This window comes from Rana temporaria, chromosome 6 (genome assembly GCF_905171775.1).
Source record: "Rana temporaria chromosome 6, aRanTem1.1, whole genome shotgun sequence".
NCBI lineage: Eukaryota > Metazoa > Chordata > Amphibia > Anura > Ranidae > Rana > Rana temporaria.
This window is the reverse complement of record NC_053494.1, coordinates 148,490,657-148,514,902: the sequence shown is the minus strand read 5'-3', so window position 1 is coordinate 148,514,902 and position 24,246 is coordinate 148,490,657. Positions and strand designations below refer to the sequence as shown.

Here is a 24,246-nt window from a genome sequence, read left to right as displayed (position 1 = left end):
ATATATATATAAAGGCTTTGCCTGGCCAAAGTTTTTAATTCTGTTTAGTCATCCCTGTGATCCAGGCACTTCTGCCAGACAGACAGTTCTTAAAGCGGTAGTATAGTAAACCGCTGAGTGCTTTTTTTTTTTACCTGGAAGGTAATGTCATAATGTGCTGGTGTTTATTGCATACTGGCACATTATGTGAAACTTACCTATAAACAAAGCCTTTCAGTGGCGCCCCGTCACGTGAAGGTGCTTCCATCTTCATCCGTTCTTCCTGCCGCCTTCGCAGGCTCCAACCGTGTGAGTGGCCGGAGCTGCGGTGACGGCACTCCCACAGTTTACAGCAAAGGGCTATGGAGGAACGGCACGGGTGGCAGTTCCTTTAGAGCGCATGCACCAGTGACATCACTGGCTGCATGTACAGTAAATATTTTCTAAACGGTACACGGTTGGGGGATATTTACAGTACCTATAGGTAAGATTTATTATAGGCTTACCTATAGGTAAAATACATGCATTGGAGTTTACTTTAAATCTCTGCACACTGCCTTACATTTAGGCAATACAGCTTTGTCCAGATCCCTCCCCAGCCTGGCATTGGACAGTAAAGGACACACTGATGAAATCGTCCTTTTGCTTTTGCCCATTTTAAGCATATTTGCACTGTCATCTATTCCAGTGGTCCCCAACCTTTTTGGCACCGGGGACCGGCTGCGTGAAAGAAATTGTTGCCAAGGCCCGGTTGGGAGGAGGTTGGGGATGGCATGCAGGGGGTAAGCGATTTTTCGCGGGCAATTTGTCAGCGCATTATTTCTATTACATTGTAGTAATAAATTAAATAGTTAAACCCACCATAATGCAGAATCAGTGGCAGTCTACCCCCCACATTACATTCCCAACCTCCACTTTAATATCCTCAGCCCCCCTCACATGACAGTTCTTGGTCACCCCAATTTAACTTCTTCAGGCCCCCCCACATTACAGTCCTCAGTCCCCCCCACACTCCAGGCCTGCCACCTACAGCCATGTCACTTGTCACCTGCAGCCTGCCACCATGTCACTTGCCACCTGCAGCCATGTCACTTGCCACCTGCAGCCATGTCACTTGCCACCTGCAGCCATGTCACTTGCCACCTACAGCCTGTCACCTGCAGCCATGTCACTTGCCACCGTGTCACTTGCCACCTGCAGCCATGTGACTTGCCACCTGCCGCCATGTCACTTGCCACCTGCCGCCATGTCACTTGCCACCTGCCGCCATGTCACTTGCCACCTGCAGCCATGTCACTTGCCACCTGCAGCCAAGTCACTTGCCACCATGTCACTTGCCACCTGCCACCATGTCACTTGCCACCACAGCCTGTCACCCACAGCCTGCCACCTGCAGCCATGTCACTTGCCACCATGTCACTTGCCACCTGCCACCATGTCACTTGCCACCTAGAGTCATGTCACTTGCCACCCACAGCCTGCCACCTGCAGCCATGTCACTTGCCACCATGTGACTTGCCACCTGCCGCCATGTCACTTGCCACCTGCCGCCATGTCACTTGCCACCTGCAGCCATGTCACTTGCCACCTGCCGCCATGTCACTTGCCACCTGCAGCCATGTCACTTGCCACCTGCAGCCATGTCACTTGCCACCATGTCACTTGCCACCACAGTCTGTCACTCACAGCCTGCCACCTGCAGCCATGTCACTTGCCACCATGTCACTTGCCACCTGCAGCCATGACACTTGCCACCATGTCACTTGCCACCTGCCACCATGTCACTTGCCACCATGTCACCTGCCACCACAGCCTGTCACCCACAGCCAGCCACCTGCAGCCATGTCACTTGCCACCCATGTTCCCCTGTATACCCTTCCCCTCAGGAGGCGGTGCCGATGTGGGCAGTGGAGAGGACTGTGCACAGCATGTCTGAATAGGGACATGAGGAGACTGAGGAGAGGCGTTGCAGGGAGGGAGGCGGGACAGTTCCGGATGGAGGGCCGAGGTAACAAACAGGTGATTGGCTGCTAGGATGAAGGACAGTCCTAGCAGCCAATCACCTGTTTGATAACCTCGGGCAGCTCCGCCCTCCACCCAGAATTGTTCCGCCTCCCGCTGTCGGCTCTGTGAGGATTACAGAGCGACGGCAGGAGGAAGAAAAGTCTCATGCCGCCTGCTCGCACTCGCGGCCCGGCTGCAGAAGGGCTGCGGCCCGGTAGTGGGCCGCGGACCGGGGGTTGGGGAACACTGATCTATTCTACAGCATTGTGCAATTCATTATTAGTTCTCTTCCATTGCTCAGTACATGCTAAGTGCAGCCATGCAGAGAATTGCAGAGGGCCGAAGGTAGAGATAGAAAGCTGGAGAAAGTGTCAAAGGACTGCCAGTGCGCTGATCTTGGGGTGCTTAGCAACATGTTACATCCTAAATATGGGTGTAACATGTAACATGTTCTTAAAGGCAAACTTAATCTTTAAAGTGCAGATAATATGAAAACATTAGCAAAACTTATAACAAATAATCTGCCTGCCTTTTCAATTAAAAAGTCAAAACGGCATTACAAAATATGAGCAACATTATAAAATACCTGGGGCCAGAAAAACGGAAAGGAAAAAAAAGTTCTGTGAACAATAGGCATGGCCAGTGGGAAGGTCTTAAAGGGATACAAATGGTTAGTTTAAAAAAACAAAACATGTCATACTTCCCTCCACTGTGCAGTTCGTTTTGCACCAAGTGGCCCCCGATCGTCCTCCTCTTGGGTCCCACGGCAGCTCTCATGGCCACTCCCTGCAAGGGCTAACCCCCGAAGGGAAGCTCTCTCCCGAGGGGGTTACCTTGCGGGCGCGCTCCCGTGTGATAAACTTGGCGACCATAGCCGCCAAGTGCATGACTCGGCTGTGGCACGCCACGTCATTGATTTGATTGACAGTAGCGGGAGCCAATGAAGAGCCGACAAGAGCTGAGGAAAGCAACGTGGGATCGTGCCCACGGAGATTCGAGGCTCAGGTAAGTAAAACGGGGGCTGGGAGGCGGTGACTGCATGGTGTTTTTTCACCTTAATGCATAGGATGCATTAGGGTGAAAAAACAAGAAGCTTTACACAGAATCTGTGTCTGCTGTATGTGTTGCACCAGAGCTTTTTTTCTCAGAAAATAGGTGCAGGAACTCAACCACGACCCGTTCAAATTTCACAAACAGTAGAAGGGTCTTAAAGGGGCATTAAATACCAGGATTGCATTACATACAGAGTGCAGAGTTTAGGGGGTTACAAAGCTGTCACTTGTAAACACATAAACCAGACTTCTGTGTTTACAAGTGATTGTGGTGAGCAGGCACCAAAGGGTCTGAGCCAGAGGTGGTGGAACTAAGTTCCCCCAAGTTCCCCCTGAAAAAAAGCCCTGTGTTGCACACATGTACCACAGTCCTTGCACCCACAAAATACGAATTACTTTGCCACAACCGACAGCCTCACAGACACAAATAAACCTCAGGACAAAGGAAGCTTTCTAAAAAATTATTATTAAATGCTTCCATTGCATATGTTTTTATGCACACAGAAAGGATATTGTTTTACTGAGCCTACCTCAAAGAATAACGTCATTAAAACCAGGAACTGTTGATTGCCCCCTTACCATCCTCCTCAAAAGTTTCCCCTCCAGAGTGCCCCATTACATCCTCCAAAGTGCCCCCTTAATACTGCTGTACTAAACTTTGTTTCCCAACCCTTTATCCCCCTCCATCTGTCACCTCCACCTCCTTCATTTGTCACCAACGCTTATAGCAAAGCTTACCAGTTTTTAGCAGTAGCATTAGTTTTCTTTTTCAGTATTTTGCCTTCAATCTCTCCTGCTGATTCTGTCAGTAACATAGTTCTATCTTACGGTGACAATGTTAAATCACCATGCTGTGTGTAGGGGAAGCATTGACACTCTAGGACAGGACTACACCCGTCTCCTTAACATAGTGGGAAGTCTTCTGTAGTACTCGGGAATAATTTATGTAACACATAAGAGAGCACATGCAGTTATCAGCCCACTGAATTGCTGGTAGAATCAACAGATATTTTTGCTCTTATTAAACAGATGTAACAAAACAATTTGAATTGTAAATTTAACAGAGCAAATAATAGAAGTTCATTGTTAGGATTTACATACTCTAACCCTCCATGTAGTGTTAACACTAGCCTTTCCTATACCATTATTGCTAATGTAAATGTTTGCATGCTCACATTGCCTAGTCTGGAATTTTCAATGGCCCATCTCTCCGATGAACCCGACATTCTTCTTTTGAAAAGGATGTTCGGGGACTCTGACAGCATTGGCTGTTGGAAGACACAAGCCTCAGCGTGAGATTCAACCATCTCTAAATTTTATTTTATTTTTTTAAAGGTTGGAGTTTGATTGTTTTTAGCTATATAGCCTTATTTCTTTTAATTATCTGCCACCTATGATTTGACTGGTGAATCTTTAGTTCAGTTATTTGAGTGCCTTTCCTTTTTATATTTCTCTTATGTTCTCCTGTGTTGCTTTTCTTGCTCCCTGGCTTGGCATTATGCTTCTTTTCATTCTAAAACCAACTTCAATGTAAAATTAGTATTTTGAATATCAGCATTTCCAAATCTCTGCATTCCTGTGTATTGTACATTGCTCAAATCATCTGCATCACATTAAAATCATTGTTTCTTTATTGTACGTAAGAAAACAATGTGCTGGTTATATATATTGATGTGTTCATTTATGATTGGGACATATATTGTAGTGGGTGCCAATTATACTGTTGTACATAAACCAGTTTAACTGTCATTATTGTAAAAATTGTACACACACCTTGGAGATCTAAAAAGTAACAGGAATATACAACTTTGTACATATTGGTTATGTTTATATATATATATATATATAAAATCTCTTTCATGTTGTCCTCTAGTGTGCACAGTTCTGCAGTTGCAGCATGGCCATACACTGAGATCGTTGCACAGTGTGACTGATCATGGTGTAGTTAAGTGAAATCTCTGTGTATATGTCCTCATTTACACAAACATGAAACTCGTGTAAGCTTCACTTTTGTAAATATCCAGCCAGATTGGACAGCTGGCATTGTCTGTTGGCACACTTCTGATAACCTTTATGGTGTGAATGACCAGTGGCAGAGCTTGCACTGTGTAAAGCAGGAACCTCCATTTACTACAGTGATATTTGGAGGTCTGCTGTGCACCAGTTACTGTTGCCAAAGCTACCAGATCAGAGAGTATGACTGTATCTAAACCCAAAGCCAAGCATGTAATATATTTATTTGGAATTGTTTTCCGCTCCACCTGATGAAGTGTACCTAGCTACCTCACACTTGGACTTGTCAACATACTTTTCCTATCTTGCATATGGAGCAGTGGGCATGCCTAACCGCTTGCTACAAGGACCAGTGCTATATATTGGAATTTGGATGAAAACGAATGAATTGGGCTTTAAAGGCACACGGTACAGATATTGTGAAAAAACTAGAAAATGTATTGGTATAGAAATATCATAAAATCAGTTATAAACATAAAATCACAAAGGAAGTTAAATGAATAGCTGGTTCCATACAGGTTATCACAATAGTTATATAATTCCAACATAAAAGAGCTTAAATGTAAAGCATAATCATGAACATGGCTATATAATGTGTAACCCGAGTAGCGATCCAGAGGATAGGGAGGACTTGCTCTACATGTTGCGCACTTTAAAGTATCGCTTCCTCAGGAGCATAGATATTTCAGTAACGATTGGGCCGCGTTGGGGATAAGCAACGTTCGGTCGTATGTTAGCCCAACAATGGCTGTGATTCAAAAGAACACTGATCCAGCCTATTGGGGGGATAGTATCAATAAAACGAAGGCAGAGTTGCGTAAGATGGTAGGGCAGTCAATTGCTGGTAAGCAACAAAACAAAAACTGGCGTCATCCACAAACCAGGGGGACATCTCACGGACATTTGCTAAACTCTGGGCTTTAAGGACCTTTTATTGCCACTGCCTGCAACCTTCTCCATTTGTATGGACCGAGGATCTCCAGGCTGACTATCGGTTAGGCAGATTTACCCATCTGCCCACTACTGTCCGGACCATTCTACCTAGCATACAACCTATCGTGTGAACATACCCCTGGATCAGGTTTTTGTTTTGTTGCTTACCAGCAATTGACTGCCCTACCATCTTATGCAACTCTGCCTTTGTTTTAATGATACTATCCCCCCAATAGGCTGGATCAGTGTTCTTTTGAATCACAGCCATTGTTGGGCTAACATACGACCGAACGTTGCTTATCCCCAACGCGGCCCAATCGTTACTGAAATATCTATGCTCCTGAGGAAGCGCTACTCCAAAGCGCGCAACATGTAGAGCAAGTCCTCCCTATCCTCTGGATCGCTACTTGGGTTACACATTATATAGCCATGTTCATGATTATGCTTTACATTTAAGCTCTTTTATGTTGGAATTGTATAACTATTGTGATAACCTGTGTGGAACCAGCTATTCATTTAACTTCCTTTGTGATTTTATGTTTATAACTGATTTTATGATATTTCTATACCAATACATTTTCTAGTTTTTTCACAATATCTGTACCGTGTGCCTTTAAAGCAGAATTCATTAGTTTTCATCCAAATTCCATTATTATCGGGGCGGTGGCATACCTTAATATCGGTGCATCCGCAGTATCACCCTGCGATTGATGCACGTTAAATTTAGGCCTCTCTCTTCTCATTGCTATTAATTGCATTTCCAAGAATGAACGCTGAGATCTTCCAGTTAACACTAAAGTGAGACAAATGAATGTTATGGTGAGACTTTAACACTAATACTTGTATGTGAAAATCAGTGGTAACGTACTTGCGTGTACAGGACCTCCTTCCTACCCCTTAGGCCGTCTGTCTTTCTCTCCCTTTCTCCTTTCTTTTTTTCCCCATTTATTTTCTTTTTCTCCGTTTCTCCTTCCCTTTTGCTCTCTGGATGCAGCTAAACGCAAAGCATGGAAACTAAACCGTGTTGGCAGCCTGCGAAATGTTTACAGCGGCAACGCCAACACAGAAGGTAACACGTGCCCCTCACTGAGCCCCCCTCTTTCCTTGCTTTCTCTGCATGTGCTCCCTCTACTTTATTTGCATGTCTTTCCCACAGATTGCACTGCTTCTTCCTCTGTCTGTGTTATGTCCTTGTTCTTCTGCTGCTCTCATTTCCAGGAAAATATTTGCTCTTTCATACATTGTTGATGAATGTGGCTTTTCCAAATACAAAGTAAATACATATCACCTGAACTTGACTATAAATGGCTATAAGTCTATCCAATAATCTGTCTTGGAGTTTTGGGCCGCACCAGGAGACTGTTCAGGATGCTGGTAGTGAAATACAATGGGTCCCATCCTTCACATCAGGGTTGCTATCCCACTTTGATATTTAGACACCTTTGCTGATATGTCCATTCTTTCCTATGGCATATTAAATTTGGGTGTTCATAGTTATTTGCTTAGCCTGATGCCAATATGAAGTAATAATGGTCTCTTAAGACCCAATGCTGAGATCACCCATTTATATGCTGGACAGTTATAGGTCCTGTGTCAGTTGCCCACAGTCCACCCAAAATAGAATCTGCAAGAAGAGCTGTCTGTGTTGGTCATAGCTAACAGTTAAATGCTTCCTCTTGCATTTTTAGTGCAGGATACAAATAGCAAGGGAGAGTCTGGTTGTGGTGGGTCATTTCCATACTTAAGGCCCAGAGTGTGAGTAATCGAACAACTTACAGTGGGGATTGAAAGTTTGGGCACCCCAGGTAAAAATGTGTATTAATGTGCAAAACGAAGCCAAGGAAAGATGGAAAAATCTCCAAAAGGTATCAAATTACAGATTAGACATTCTTATAATGTGTCAAAAAAAAAAGTTAGATTTTATTTCCATCATTTACACTTTCAAAATTACAGAAAACAAAAAAAATGGCGTCTGCAAATGTTTGGGCACCCTGCAGAGTTCATATCTTGTACTGCCCCCTTTGGCAAGTATCACAGCTTGTAAACACGTTTTGTAGCCAGCCAAGAGTCTTTCAATTCTTGTTTGAGGTATCTTTGCCCATTCTTCCTTACAAAAGTCTTCCAGTTCTTTGAGATTTCTGGGCTGTCTGTCACGCACTGCTCTTTTAAGGTATATCCATAGATTTTCAATTATGTTGAGGTCAGGAGATTGTGAAGGCCATGGCAAAACCTTCAGTTTACGCCTCTTGATGTAATCCCCCGTGGATTTTGAGGTGTGTTTAGGATCATTATCCATTTGTAGAAGCCATCCTCTCTTTCACTTCAGCTTTTTCACAGATGGCATCAAGTGACTATCCAAAATTTGCTGAAATTTTATTGAATCCATTTTTCCTTCTACTAGTGAAATGTTCCCTGTGCCACTGGCTGCAATAGAACCCCAAAGCATGATTGATCCACCCCCATGCTTAACAGTTGGACAGAGGTTCTTTTCATTAAATTCTGCGCCCTTTCTTCTCTAAACGTACCTTTGCTCATTCCGGCCACAAAGTTCTATTTTAACCTCATCGGTCCACAGAACTTGTTTCCAAAATGCATCAGGCTTGTCTATATGTTCATTTGCAAAGTTCAAACGATGATTTTTGTGGTGAGGATATAGAAGAGGTTTTCTTCTGATGGCTCTTCCATGAAGACCATATTTGTACAAATATCTCTTTATAGTGGAATAGTGTACCACAACTCCAGTGTCTGCCAGATCTTTCTGGAGGGATCCTGCAGTCAAACGTGGGTTTTGAATTGCTTTTCTCACAATCCTGGGAGCTGTTCTGTCTGATATTTTTCTTGGTCTTCTAGATCTTGCTTTAACTTCCACTGTTCCTGATGACTGCCATTTCTTAATTACATTCCGAACAGAGGATATTGACATCTGAAAACGCTTTGCTATCTTGTTGGGGCAAGGTCAGATGAGTTTGGGCATTTAAAACCTTTGAGATTGACATCACCTGGTCTTCCCAGATGATGATTGAGAAGAATCCATGACACTGGCAGGTCTCCGCTTTGCAAAGGGAGCAGTGCATGCTATAAATTCTGCAGGGTACCCAAACTTTTTGCAGATACCATTTTTTTGTTTTCTGTAATTTTGAAAGTGTAAATGATGGAAATAAAATCTAACTTTTTTTGACATATAAGAATGTCTAATCTGTAATTTGATGCCTTTTGGAGATTTTTCCATCTTTGCTTGGCTTCGTTATGCACATTAATACAAATTTTTACCTGGGGTGCCCAAACTTTCGATCCCCACTGTATGCCATAGCATTGAACATGCTGTGCATTTTGTTGTCTGTTTTTTTTTCATGCATTCATGCAGACTTTTCCATTCTTTCAACTCATTTGAGCTCCACAGAATGCATGAAAAATGCATGTCTTATGTAGCTTTTACGTACGTGTTGGTGTTATTTTAATATAAGGCTGAACTCCAGGCAAAATAGTAAAGGTTTGTCTGCAGCAGCCATCTTGTGGCTTACCTAAACATAGTCTGCTTTAAACAACAGAACGTCTAGAAACCAAATATCAAGCGGTCATTTTCACAAGCCAACCATATTTACGTGTCATATGAACAACCAGCCACGGCTGCTCTCTCACTTGCACAGAGTAAATGGTCATGTAACAGTCCGGTGTAGTCTTCAGTAGCACAGCACAGTGTGAGTGGATCCATTATACGGATCCCTCGTAGTCTTTTCCTGCCAATAAACACCCATTTAGTTTGATTGTTAGTCCATACAAATGAGACAGTCCAGTCCTGCTGCTGACATTGGTATATGGGGGTGGTGACCAAAAGAAGTGAACTACCATGTCATCACCCACAGTGTGGCACACCAAGCTTTATTGTAACGACTGGCACAACACACAAGGACCTCCTTCATGTGCCTGACCGTAGCAAGGATTTCAGCCACTACTTGTGATGTTATAGGTTAGTAAAATGTTATATGTTTAATTATTTTTTTATATATATATTAAAAATTAGGGTTGTGAAATATGCTTGGGAGGGGGGGGGGGGTAAGCTTTGTTATGATACAGGATTTTCATAGCTCTAAATGCTTTACAACATAAAGGCATATAGCACAGTTACAATCAAATCCAAGAGGACTCTCACAGTGTGACACGGAAGGGGAGGTGTGTTTTGTTGACGTGTAAAGCACAGTAGGATTTTCGGAAAAGACTCACAATCTTAAGACCAAGTTGTGATCCTTTAGGAACATTCAAGGTAAGTTAAGTATAAGTCCCCTTTTACACTGGAGGCGATTTTCAGGCGCTAAAGGGCTAAAAAATAGCATCTGTAAAGCACCTGGAACTGCAGATGCTGAAACATGTTCCAAAGGTGAATCCATTCTTTAGGCTGGGTTAACACTGTCTTCAGATGTGGCTTACAGCAGGGGTTTGGTGTGTCCCTGTTCTCAGTTTCAGGGACAAATCAGGCGATTTTTGTCTGAATTCGGGCTTGAAACAGAGCCAAAGACGCACAGAGTCCCCGTGCAATCCGCTCCGCGGCCACCACAGAGCTGTGTGAACCGGCTCCATTGAGAGCCGATCACAGTCTCTGTGAAACCCACATCCAATTCGCATCAGTGTGAACCCAGCCTTAAACAATAAATAGTTCACCTTTGGGAACATGTTACATGTTCCACTCCACCCGTTTTTAGGGTGGAACATGTAACTAGTTCCCAGTGCTGCAGCCTCTCCTTGACCTAGCCTCTAGTGACAACCAGCTGGGGATCTTCTCCCCAAACTTGCTGTCACAATTTAAAGAAAAAAAATGCAGCTGTATGCGTCTCCACCCACCCAGCTGCATTATTCAGTCACAGAGGGGAGAGCTACAAGTACCGTCAGACTTTGCGGCTGTCGGCTTGTAGTTCTCACTAAAACACAGTTCTCACAGTGAGACATTCTCCCGATGCATGGCTGCAGAGATCAGGAAATGTCTCACTGCCTGTGATTAGCGCAGCGCTGACTTCCTGGCGGACTCTGCACATGGGCTTTGCGAACACATCGGAGCTCATCCTTGGTTCTCACTGAACTACCAGGGCGCTGTTGAGCACTCTAGGTAGTTCATTATTTCTTCCTATCTTTGTGTAACTTCCTAAAATTGCACTTTAAAAGCTATTTCAAAGAGGCCACCCTTATACTGAACAAATATTTAGATCTGAGTTGTTTAGCTTCAACAAGCAAGCAGTCAGTCTACCATAACACATTATGCCAGAAATTCAGCATGGAAGACTTCTAATGCAATGCTGCAGAATTGTTTATGGGTCTCATACAAGGCCTTAATGGTTGATTTTATGTAAGTAGTTTTGCTGTGACTTAATGTAACTAAAATGCCATTAGAAAAGTATGAGGCCGTCGTCGTCGACCTCTGCATAAAGAATGCTAAATCCTTTGGCTGTCAGGCTGATGCTTTGGTGTCAATGCTTTTTGAGTTTGTCACTTGGAAGAGAAATAGAGATGGATAGTTCTGACACTTTGTGCTACTCATTTACAGTATGATTGTTCTAGCATTTTAAAAAAATGGCCAGCAACCCAGCCTCTTCAGTTTTTTTTACCTGCTTTCCTGTTTCTGATGGCATTGCTGTAAAAAAGGAACTGAAGAACACAAGGTTGTGCCGCTGTGCACTCTTATGCCTCGTACACACAACCGTTTTTTTTCTCGGCAGGAAAAAAAACAAAGTTTTTCCCGACGGGATTCCTCTCAAGCCTGCCTTGCATACACATGTTCAGGCCAAATACCGCCCGTCTAAAGTGCGGTGACGTACACAACGTACGACGAGACTATAAAGGGGAAGTTCCATTTAAACGCCTGATCCTGGTGTTGGTAAAAGTTTGGTGAGAGACGATTCGCACATTTCAGTTTTCGTGCTTTTCAGTCCGTTACAGTGTGACGAATGTGCTATCTCCATTGCCAACGCTAGTTTTACCAGAACGAGCGCTCCTATCTCATACATGATTCTGAGCATGCACGTTCCTTTCCCCTCGGGAAAGCATACACACGACCGGTTTTCCCAACGGGAAAAGTCTGCTGGGAATCCCGGCGGGAAAAAAAGGAAACGTGTTCTCGTCGGGGAAAACTGCGATGGAGCATACACACGGACGGTTTTCCTGTCCAAAAGCTGTCATGGCAGTTTTCCCGACGGGAAAACCGGTCGTGTGTACGAGGCATCAGGCTGAGTTCACACTATTGCGAATTGGATGTGGGTTTCACCGCATCCATTTTGCATAGCAGGAGATTGTGACAGGCAATCTATGGAGCCGGTTCACACATCTCCACAGCGGCTCTGGTGCTTTTTTTTTTTTTTTTCAAGTATTGTACTGTAAATTGGAGAAGGGTTAGAGCCTGTCAGGTTTTTATTGCTGACGGATACCCTATGGGAGTTTTCCTTTCACTTCTGTCTCGGAGATACAACAGGAAGTAGAAATATCTTCAAACTAAGAAAAAGCCCACTTACATCTTTATTTCTGCTCTAATAACAATTATAAAATGTCGATTTTGTCCTTCACTTTTTCCCTTGGTAATAATGGTCAAGCTGGCCATTAGAGCTGCACGATTAATCACCAAAAAAATCGTGATCTCGATTCAACCCACCTCATGATCTTATTCCGCCATTTCTACGATTCAATGAAGAGCCGTTCTCTTCTCACAACTGACAGCGGTCAATTTCTTTTTTATAAATAAAAAAAGGCAGCCTACCAAGTTTATCACATTACTTAGCACTGCGATAAAAAGAAACAATGTATCATTTGGTTCTTTTATTTAGATCAAAGGGATGACCTTGGTCTGTAAATGAAGGCAGTTTAACCACTTAAAGCACAACTTCAGTAATTTTTTTAATCCATCTATTAAATCTTCTGTCCTTGTTTTAACTTTGGATAGTAAAACATTTTTTCTGCCAGTAAATACCTTACACAGCCCACTTTCTGTTTCTTGTCTCGTAAAAAGCCTAGGCGTATGACATGCACAGCTCTCCCTCTCACTCTTGTGGGAGTTTGCCAGGAAGGGAGGGGGGGTGAGTCATTAAGAGGAAAAAGAAAAAAGATGAGTTGCGCTAGGAGTCGCAACTTAATGCGAAAATAATATAAATAAATAAATGCATAAATGAATAAATGAATAAAGTGCTAGTGCAAAAAATAGCAAAAAAAGGGATGATGCCCAAACAGTCATGGGAAAAACCTTTCGGGGTAATTACAACAATCTGCTATTTGGGACCAAACGCTTAAAAAACTTTGTTAGTCCATTAGAATTGCATACTAATCAATTGTTAGGCAGTCCAAAATGAGAGGGGAAATCAACAGCAGAACCCCAAAACATATGAATGTCCAAATAGATGGGCAAAAAACAGTTGCAGAGTAATAAAATGATCCAAATATTGAACAGCCTCTGGTCTCTGGTCAGAAGAAACATATATTCCCACCGAGAGGTAAGTAAGGGTGTGCTCTTACCAGATCCACGATCATAAAAAGCGTGTCGATCCACTCAGGTCATGGAGAAAACTCGGTCACAGCTGACAGGCAGAATATCCTCTCCAATGTGTTTAACGGCTCCACGTCCATCCGGCGAACCAGGGGAAGAAATAGGCTCAGAATGTGAAGTACCGTCAAATATTTATTAAAAATTGTGCAACATATACACAGCGGTACATATAATTTAAAATTGCCGGCTAAAAGAAGCAAACAGATACAAATAAAAAACGTGCGCCCGTGCATCCGGGGTCACGTAAAACGCAATGACGTTCGGTGCGTGGCTCCGCCCTGATCGATTTCACCACAGATGGCGTTGTCAAACGCCATCTGTGGTGAAATCGATCAGGGCGGAGCCACGCACCGAACGTCATTGCGTTTTACGTGACCCCGGATGCACGGGCGCACGTTTTTTATTTGTATCTGTTTGCTTCTTTTAGCCGGCAATTTTAAATTATATGTACCGCTGTGTATATGTTGCACAATTTTTAATAAATATTTGACGGTACTTCACATTCTGAGCCTATTTCTTCCCCTGGTTCGCCGGATGGACGTGGAGCCGTTAAACACATTGGAGAGGATATTCTGCCTGTCAGCTGTGACCGAGTTTTCTCCATGACCTGAGTGGATCGACACGCTTTTTATGATCGTGGATCTGGTAAGAGCACACCCTTACTTACCTCTCGGTGGGAATATATGTTTCTTCTGACCAGAGACCAGAGGCTGTTCAATATTTGGATCATTTTATTACTCTGCAACTGTTTTTTGCCCATCTATTTGGACATTCATATGTTTTGGGGTTCTGCTGTTGATTTCCCCTCTCATTTTGGACTGCCTAACAATTGATTAGTATGCAATTCTAATGGACTAACAAAGTTTTTTAAGCGTTTGGTCCCAAATAGCAGATTGTTGTAATTACCCCGAAAGGTTTTTCCCATGACTGTTTGGGCATCATCCCTTTTTTTTGCTATTTTTTGCACTAGCACTTTATTCATTTATTCATTTATGCATTTATTTATTTATATTATTTTCGCATTAAGTTGCGACTCCTAGCGCAACTCATCTTTTTTCTTTTTACTTTTTGCGTGTATATCACATGTTTAGCGTTGCTGCTGGAATTACTCACTATTTATTTATTCACTTATCCATTTGAAATTCATTTATATTCATTCTCCTAGCGCAAGGAAAACCCCCCCTCTTTCCTTTACTAGTCATTAAGAGGGCCAATGAGAGCTGCAAGGTTACAGAGCTGAAGATGTGCCTCTATGTATCTGTGTAAATCCAGGAAGTGAACAGGCAGCAGCTTCAGCTGCCTACAGTTAAAATGGTTACAGCCAGACTCGGTGAAGAGAGATTTCTGCAGCATATTTGGCAAGTACAGAATCACAGTATATATAAAATAATATGCAAAGTTGTTGGAGGGAAGCTTCAGAATGGCAAAGATGTTTTTTATTACAAATTTTATGTGAGCAGACTTCAGTTCCCCTTTCAAAGACTAGTAGCTGGATTCAGGTAGGTTTACGCCGGCGCATCAGTAGATACACCGGCGTATCAGTAGATACGCCGTCGTAACTCTGAATCTACGCCGTCGCAAATTTAAGCGTATTCTGGAAACCAGATATGCTTAAATTAGGCTAAGATACAAGCGGCGTAAGTCTCCTACGTCGTCGTATCTTAGGGTGCATAATTACGCTGGGCACCAGGTGGCGCTTCCATTGAGTTCGGCGTAGAATATGCAAATGACTACGTACGTGTGCCCGTCGCAATTAGTTACGCCGTTTACGTTAGAGATACGCTGGCGTAAAGATAAAGCTGCTCCTTAGGTGGCGCATCCCATGCAAGGTATGGACGTCGGAACAGGCCTATCTTTTTACGTCGTTTGCGCAAGTCGTACGCGAATCGGGCTTGACGTAATTTACGAGCAATGCACACTGGGATATATCCCCGGACGGCGCATGCGCCGTTCGTTAAGAACGTCAATCACGTCGGGTCACCAGTGATTTACATAAAACACGCCCCCCTGTTCCACATTTGAATTTGGCGCGCTTAGGCCGGCCCATTTACGCTACGTCGCCGTAACTTAGGAGGCAAGTGCTTTGTGAATACAGCACTTGCCTCTCTAACTTACGGTGGCGTATCGTATATGCCATACGCTACGCCTGCCTAACGTTGCGCCCACCTACATTAATCTGGCTATAAGCCTATTTCTGACATTTGTTGCTTTAAATCAATTTTTTTTGCTAGAAACTTACTTAGAATCCCTGAACAGTTATATATATATATATATATATATATATATATATATATATATATATATATATATTTAGCAGAGACCCCAGAGAATAAAATGGTGGTCATTGCAATATTTTATGCATTTCTGCAGCAGTCTTTTAAAAGCATTTTTTTGGGGAAAAGGTACACGTCAATGAATGAAAAATAAATAAATAAACCGTAAAGTTGGCCCATTTTTTTTGTATAATGTAAAAGATGATTTTACGCTGGGAATCGTGATCTTTAGTCTAAGCAAAAAAAAAAAAAATCGTGATTCTCATTTTATCCAGAATCTTGCACATCTACTGCCCATCCATGGGTAATTTTTTTTATGTTCAACCGGTGGGTTGAACAAAAAAACTGACCTGATTCCTCCATTCACATATTCAGTGTGAATGGGGAAATCCTTCCCGCTGTGTCATTGTATTCTGGCAGTGGGGAGACTCCCCCACTGTCAGGATGCACAGATTAGCACTGCAGCCTATTACCCTCAGCGCTGATCAAGCAAAAATATACCGTTAGGGCAGCCGAACAGAAGTTGATCGGTAGATCAACTTCTGTTCAACCACCGTGGCCACACATGGATCAACCTTGCTGAATTTCAATCCATGTATGACCAACCTAACCATGACAGACTAGGTTCACACTAGACCTCAAGGTAAAACACAGCATGTTACTGTGTGGGCAGCTATCAGGAAGCAGTGCAGTGCATATTTCAGCGCATTAGCACTGTTTTCTTTTTTTTATCTGTATTTAATAGGTCACATACTCTACATTTGTGTGTCTCCACAGCAGAGTAGTGTAATGACTTGTGGTGACATACAGTGCCTTTCTGAAAAATGCAGACAAATTGCTTTTTCCACAGTGCACCTCACACCAATTTTGGATGAACAGGGAAAAGGTTTTAATTTCTTATGTGCCTTAGCAGGGATCTGTGTTTATTCAAAGCAGAAAAATGCAGGACACTGCAGGTAGTATAAACGTGCCATTAGTGATATTTTATGTCACCAATGGTGTCCTAGCCAACAATAAATCCCAAACTAGACTGGCTGGAGTAATACATTAAGCAGGAAGTTAAGCCAACATATGTAATGAGCTAATATGACTACCTAAATACATTGCATCATCAGTAACCATGCATGAGTAAGGTTTATAAAAGCATAACCTACACCAGTGATGGCGAACCTTGGCACCCCAGATGGTTTGGAACTAAATTTCCCATGATGCTCATGCACTCTGCAGTGTAGTTGAGCATCATGGGAAATGTAGTTCCAAAACATCTGAGGCGCCAAGGTTCACCATCACTGAACAATGATAAGATAATGGGCTCAACTCATCCTTAAAGCGGAGGTTCACACAATAAGTGAACCTCTGCTTTTCGGAACCCTCCCCCCCCCCCCTCCGGTGTCACATGTGGCACCTTTCAGGGGGAGGGGGGTATAGATACCTGTATAATACAGGTATTTTCCTCACACTCCCGGGCATAGATATCCACAGAATCTGCGGATAATCTACGCCACTTCCTGTCCAACCCCCAATCCCCGCTGTGTTCTGGGAGACAGGAGGGACCATTTCGATTACACAGCGCGACTCGCGCGTGTGCAGTAGGGAAGTAGATGGTGGCGACAGCATCTGAGGACCAAGCCACGCATTGGCCTCGGGTGCTGACATTGCGGGCACGCCGGACAGGTAAGTATCCATATTTCAAAAGTCAGCAGCTGCAGTATTTGTAGCTGCTGGCTTTTTTTTTTAAAAATACTAATTTGGCGGACCTCCGCTTTAACACAAAGGATGAGTTCACCTTTACAAAAAAAAAAAAAAGGTAAAGAAATATGCATTTTATTATTTTTTGTTAGAACCTGTAAAGCATTGCACCCATAGGTGTAATGCCACGGTCCTGCAAACTGTGTAGCTGCTCGTACCTCTATACAGGCAGGCAGTTAAACTCTTTCGGAAAGCTCAGTAAACCACCAAGAGTGATCAACAGCACCCTGGTAGTTCATTAAGAACTACGGGCCTAATCCTCAAAAGAGATACTCTGGCGTAAGCCGTCGTATCTCTGGTTCTAACTTTGGAACTGATTCTCAGAAGCAGTTTTCCAAAGTTAGGCAGAAGATCCGACATCTGTAAGGGACTTACACTGCCGGATCTTAGGATGCAGTACCGCATCCGCCACTGGGGGCATTTCGAGTCGAAATGCCGCTTCTGGTATGCAAATTAGCACTTAGGGCAATCCACAAAGCTTTTCAGCTTCGTTTTTTTCGCCGTAAGTTTTAGTTTGCCAAGTGTAAAACTAGGGCTGCTTTTACATGGTGTAAAGTTAGTAACACCATGTAAAAGCACATTCAAGCGACGGCATTTGGTATGCATTCCCGAGGGAGAACTCCACGGCAATTTGTAAAATCAAAACCGGCATGGGTTCCCCCCCAGGAGCATACCAGGCCCTTAGGTCTGGTATGGGTTGTAAGAAGACCCCCCCACGCTGAAAAATTGACGTAGGGGGTCCCCCTACAATCCATACCAGACCCGTATCCAAAGCACGCTACCCGGCCGGTCAGGAATGGGAGTGGGGACGAGCGAGCGCCCCCTCCCCCCTCCTGAGCCGTGCCAGGCCGCATTCCCTCAACATGGGGGGGTTGGGTGCTCTGGGGCAGGGGGGCGCACTGCGGGCCCCCCCACCCCAGAGCACCCTGTCCCCATGTTGATGAGGACAGGACCTCTTCCCGACAACCCTTGCCGTTGGTTGTCGGGGTCTGCGGGCGGAGGCTTATCGGAATCTGGGAGTCCCCTTTAATAAGGGGGCCCCCAGATACCGGCCCCCCACCCTAAGTGAATGGATATGGGGTACATCGTACCCCTATCCATTCACCTGGAGGCAAAAAGTTAAAGTTATTAAACACACAACACAAGGGTTTTTAAAATAATTTATTAGTCTGCTCCGGAGGCCCCCCTGTCTTCTTTATTAGCTCTAATACCAGGGGGGGCTTCTTCTTCCACTCTCCGGGGGTCTTCTCCGCTCTCCGGGGGGGGGTTTCTTCTTCCGCTCTCCGGGGGGGGTTTCTTCTTCCGCTCTCCGGGGGGGTGTCTTCTCCGCTCTCCGGGGGTCTTCTTCTATCCTCGCCGCTCTCCGCTGTTGACTCGGCGAACCCCGGTTCTTCTGCAGCTGTCCGGTGCCCTCTTCTTCAGCGCTGGCTGCCTGCTATCTTCGTGTGTTAGCTCAATTACTAGCAGGCAGCCATCGCTGTCTTCTGTGACGTCACCTTCTTCTCTTCTGTTCTTCTCCCCTCTTCCGATGTTGACTCGTCGCCTCTTCTCACTGCAATGATGGAAGCGCGCCTTGCATCCCATTTATATAGGCATCACCGTCCCATCATGCTCCGGAAGGTACCCACGTGGTGGGTGCCTACCCACGTGCACCCACCACGTGGGTACCTACCGGAGCATGATGGGACGGTGATGCCTATATAAATGGGATGCAAGGCGCGCTTCCATCATTGCAGCGACAAGAGGCGACGAGTCAACTGTCAGGGGCAGGCGAACCTTAGTAATCCTTTATGTTACTGGCCGCTTCCTGTATATGGATTCATCGGGTAGTGTGCGGGTATTCCGTCACTTCCTCGATGCCGCAATGTCTCCTGGGAGCTTTTGTCATTGTTCCCAGGAAACATTGCGGAGGTTATCGCGGGATTTAGAAAGAAAATGCAGTTTAGTAATTATGCATATGAGCGTATCATTTTTTTTTTTTTTGGTGGGGAAGAGGATCTTGGGTGGGAGTTCCCACACTTTTTTCCCCAGGACTTGACCCCTGGAGAAGATGCGGGGTGCGGGGGCCTGTGCATTTATTGCGTGTCACACCCTGAATATGGGTATAACATGTTGCAAAAGGTAAACTTCTCCTTTAAGGATCCTGATTTGGAGTGACAATTATTTTCAGCTGCAACCAGTAAAATATTTAAAAATTACAATCAAACTGCTAAAATTAAGCGTATTTATCCTCTTGTTTGTGGTATTGTTAATTATTGTATTGTTATATATTTCAGCAAGATCTCATTGCTGTATATTGGTCCAGATGTGTACAGATTTGTAAAGGATTGCACATTTATTATTTAGCTACTCTCCACATGACCGAATCTGCTGGTAACTGACCTGTAGATGGACTTCCACAGATATTCATTTGGACTCTGAACACATTTGTCACTGAAAATTCAATTAGGCAAGACTATCTGTTAGTGTATTCAATAAATGTCCAAAATATTTTGTTTTCCTGTCTTCAAAAGGGACATTGAACTTAATCAATTAAATGTTCATGTATTTGTCTGGATCTGTTCTGAATCCAGCAGGTCAACGTTCAACCTGTATCTAAACCAAAGAAAGCTAAATGTAATCTATCAGTCTTTAGGTGTGGTAGCCACATTTCCCTTTTCATGCTTGTTTTCCTTTTAGTTTATCTTAAGCCAGCCGTACATGGACTGAAAGGCATCCAGTTCAGCAGGGATTGGGCAAATTTTCGATTCATGCTCGAACAGGCTGGTTGTACAGAAGTCAATCTACCGATCAACTTCTATACAACCAGCCTGTTGGAAAGTTTCCACACGATCAGCGCTGCCAGCTATATTGCCACTGTCAGAACACAATAGCTTAGTAAGAGTGCCCCCCCCCCCCTCCCCCATCCACAAACCTGCTGGTTAAACAAAAAAAAATGTATGTGCTGCCTTAGTGACCTTGCCATTACCCACTTTATGTCATAAGGTGACACTGCTCACTGTACTGTATTTATGGAGAAGCAGCATTGTCAACCTAGGACGGGACTACAGAGCACCTCCACTACTCTCTTCTCTATAACAACCAGGGGGTTGAACAAAAACAATCCTGATTTCCCCAATCACAAACTCAATATGGATGAGGAATCCTTCCCGCTTTGGTATTGTAATTTGACAGCAGGGAGCCTTCCCTTCAGACTATAATCGGCAGCACTCATCGATCAGGAAAAAAACAGACAGGCTGGTTGTACACAAGTCGATCGGTAGATCAACCTGTGTACAACCAGCCTGCCCATGCATGGATCGAAATTCTGCTGGTCCCTGCTGAACCAGCTGAATTTCCATATATGTATGGCTGGTTTAAAGTGGTTTAGTAAAAAAAAAGATTTAATGCCAGCCCCTCTCTCCTATCAAGACATAACACACTGTGTACCTGTTTGTGTAAACCAATACCTGTAATTACCTTATCTCAAAGCTTTTCTGGCTGGTCTGGCGACTTTCTAAGGGCTACTGTGGGAGGGGCTGAGCTCGTCCTTCAACGTCTCCTAGGAGGGTCATTTGACCGCTGTGCTGTCTGCTCAGCCCCTCCCACTGTAGCCCTTCGATTGGAGTAGGAGTAGGGTTGCCACCTCATCCCTTTAAACCCGAACATGTATGAATTACACAGGTTCTGAGGCTAATTTAATGCAGATAAGGCACCAAGTGAGTTTAATTACCAACCTAATCAGCCACAGAACCTGTGTAATTCATATGTGTTCGGTTTTAAAGGTATGAGGTGGCAACCCTAAGTAGGAGAGCTGCCAGCCAAAAAAGCTCATGCCTTGTTTTACACAATATTTATTTAACTTTACTGCCAGCTACTAATAGGAGTCAGGAGGAGAGGGGAGTTGCGGCTCACACACACAGGAGATGGCAGGGAGAGAGAGGAGAGCAGTAGGATGACAGAGGCACTTAAACTGACCACGGTAATCAGGGATCAGCAGCCATGATTACTGTGGTCAGCACACATAGGGGGGCACAGGAACATACAGGGACAACCATGTTTTTTACAGCTTAGAAAGGGGCAGATTAGACAGCACAAGCACGGTGCTGTTTAATCTGCTATAAGGGAATAGGATCTCCTTTTTTTATTTTAGGCTTACAACTACTTTAAGATAGTTTACATAGGTGAATTGAGATAACACTGCAAGGAGCATAGGACATCCCTGCATTTCTGACTGATGATGTGTTTTTTATCTTTTTTTTTCTTACGCACTTCTCAAACTGATATTACAAAAAGATTTTAGTTGTAAAATTAACAGACCAAAAGGGAACCAAACATATGTAGACACCTTTAGGCTTCTGCACCCAGGAACTATTACAGGGGTTCACAGGATATCATGTCAAGTGTTATGTTCATATCACTGATACAATGCAGCCTGATACTTGCAGCATTGTATTGTATTGCATTGAACGTTGCAAGTGTCATGGTCTCATCACAAATAAAGATATTTAATAAAAGGGTTTGATCTTGCAGAAGATATTTCCTTTTCTGCACCTGACTTCTTGACAATGTACCCTTTTGAATTCACTCCGCGTGGAACCTTTTGGAGCCTTAAATATCAGATAACAATATTAAAAAGGGACAATAGTTTGTTGTGATATAGATGACAAGGTTACATAAAATGTCAAACATCTTAACGCTTGTCATTGTAGCAGAGGTTTTATGTAGACATTTGTGACTGTTTTAAGATAACGTTGTTTTATGTAGAAAGACAGAACACACACACATATATATATATATATATATATATATATATATAAAGACATTTGTCTATAAATGTATATCTATAAAATGTTTTATATATATATATTGCCCACTTTAATACACACACACACATATATATATATATATATATATATATAATATGTGTGTGTGTGTGTGTGTGTGTGTGTATTAAAGTGGGCTATATATATATATATATATATATATATATATATATATAAAACATTTTATAGATATACATTTATAGACAAATGTCTTTTATATATATATATATATATATATATATATATATATATATATATATATATATATATAAAAATGTGTGTGTGTATAATATATATATATATATCTCACACATAATGTGTCTGTGTGTGTGTGTGTGTATAATGTGTTCGTATCAGGTGTAATGATCTGTAGCCAAAAACAATTGTGTTCTGTGACATTTAAGTAACAGCTTTTTAATTTGTTTTTTGTTTCCCCCCCCCACCTCCCCCTTCTCCACTTCCCGCGTCTCTCTCGTTCCCGAGATTTGACTCCCTCCCCCATCTCTCCCCCGCCGCTCTTATGGCGAGCGCCATTTGCATGCGCAGGCTGCCGTTTTGTTAAAGGTCAAGGAGGTCAGGGGTCATAAATTGACTTGCTGGATCCCGGCTGGGGGACGCGTCATGCCGGCTTTTGGTTAATAAAAGATTGGATTTTTATTTATTTAAGATTTCCAGCTCTGCCTCCTTGTGACTTAACACTATCTGTGCCATAGTATTCTGTAATGGGGGCTGGCCTTCTGTGGACTCCTGAGAAAGAGGTTTTATTTCCCCTGGAGCTGTTATAGTTATTACTGAGATCTGCTTTACAGGATAGTGAGCTCTGTGGCAGAATAGTACAGCCACAACACGGTGTCATCATTGACTCTAGACACAAATGTAGCCCTGGGGATCCACCTTTTAATTAGACACCAAATCCTCTGAGCATCCTGTCAGGACAGCGGAATTATCTTGCCTATAATATAAATTCCTATAGGGAAGTATGAATGCATAGTGCAGAGCCAGGCTTACAGAGGAAGGGGTGGAGGACTGAGAACTTTAGTACTGATTTTACGGAACCTGTATAGGATATGTACTAGAAAAAGAAACTTAATATCTCATATCTTCTAATTTGGAAGATCTGCAAATGAGAATGGTTTCTTGGATGCATTAAAGCAAATATCAAAGGCCAGCTCCACCAAATGGTTTTGAATAGAACATTCCTACATTTAAAAAAAACTTTATTGACCATCATACTTTTTGTTCCTGCTACATGATCTGCTTTTTCTGAAGGTCCTATGCTGATCACAATCACTGACTGGCTGGCTGCTATGCTTTGCCTTTGCCAGTACAGATTAATGGAAAATTATTTCTACATTTAACCATAGCAACCACTGTTGTTTGAGCTTTAAAACAGTCAGTCCACCCGTAAGTGATAGTTTACTTAGAGATGGGAACGAGTAAAGCCTCGTACACACGATCAGATCTCCATTGGAATTTTCCGTGGATTTTGGTCCGAAGGGTGTTGGCCGTGAACTTGTTCTGCATACACACGGCAGAACATGTAGTTTTTCAGCTCTTTACCACCACCCTTTGGGCAACTTATGCTATTGTTGTCTGATGTTTAGCATTGTTTGGAGCATGCGTGTTTGTACTTTGGATTTTAGTCCGATGGATTTGTGTTAGGGGTGCAACGGATCAAAAAAATCACGGATCGGATCGATCCTCGGATCAGGAGTCACGGATCGGATCATTTACGGATCAGCAAAAAAATCTTGTTGCACCCACCTAATCACTATCCACCCTGGTGTCACCCCCCTCCACCCTGGTGTACAGACATGCTCCCCAGGTGATGGTGTAGCTCCTACGTGCAGGTGCAGAGCTCACCGATGCTGTCTCCACATGTCTGCAGGCAGTTCCGGGTCTGTAGTGAGCGCGCTGAGGCG

At 43.4% G+C, this 24,246-nt stretch overlaps 1 protein-coding gene across 10 annotated transcripts in view; it reads left to right on the top strand.

Annotated features, from left to right (window-relative positions):
* AGAP1 (ArfGAP with GTPase domain, ankyrin repeat and PH domain 1) overlaps positions 1-24,246 on the top strand; it is a 579,218-nt gene that overhangs the window by 487,784 nt on the left and 67,188 nt on the right. For 6 of the 10 annotated variants that reach the window (XM_040357546.1, XM_040357547.1, XM_040357545.1 and 3 more), the window contains one exon: positions 6,976-7,050. The exons of the other annotated variants lie outside the window; for them this stretch is intronic. In XM_040357546.1, the coding sequence (XP_040213480.1) occupies positions 6,976-7,050 (75 nt within the window). The remainder of the gene's footprint in view (positions 1-6,975; positions 7,051-24,246) is intronic. 10 annotated transcript variants of the gene reach the window in all.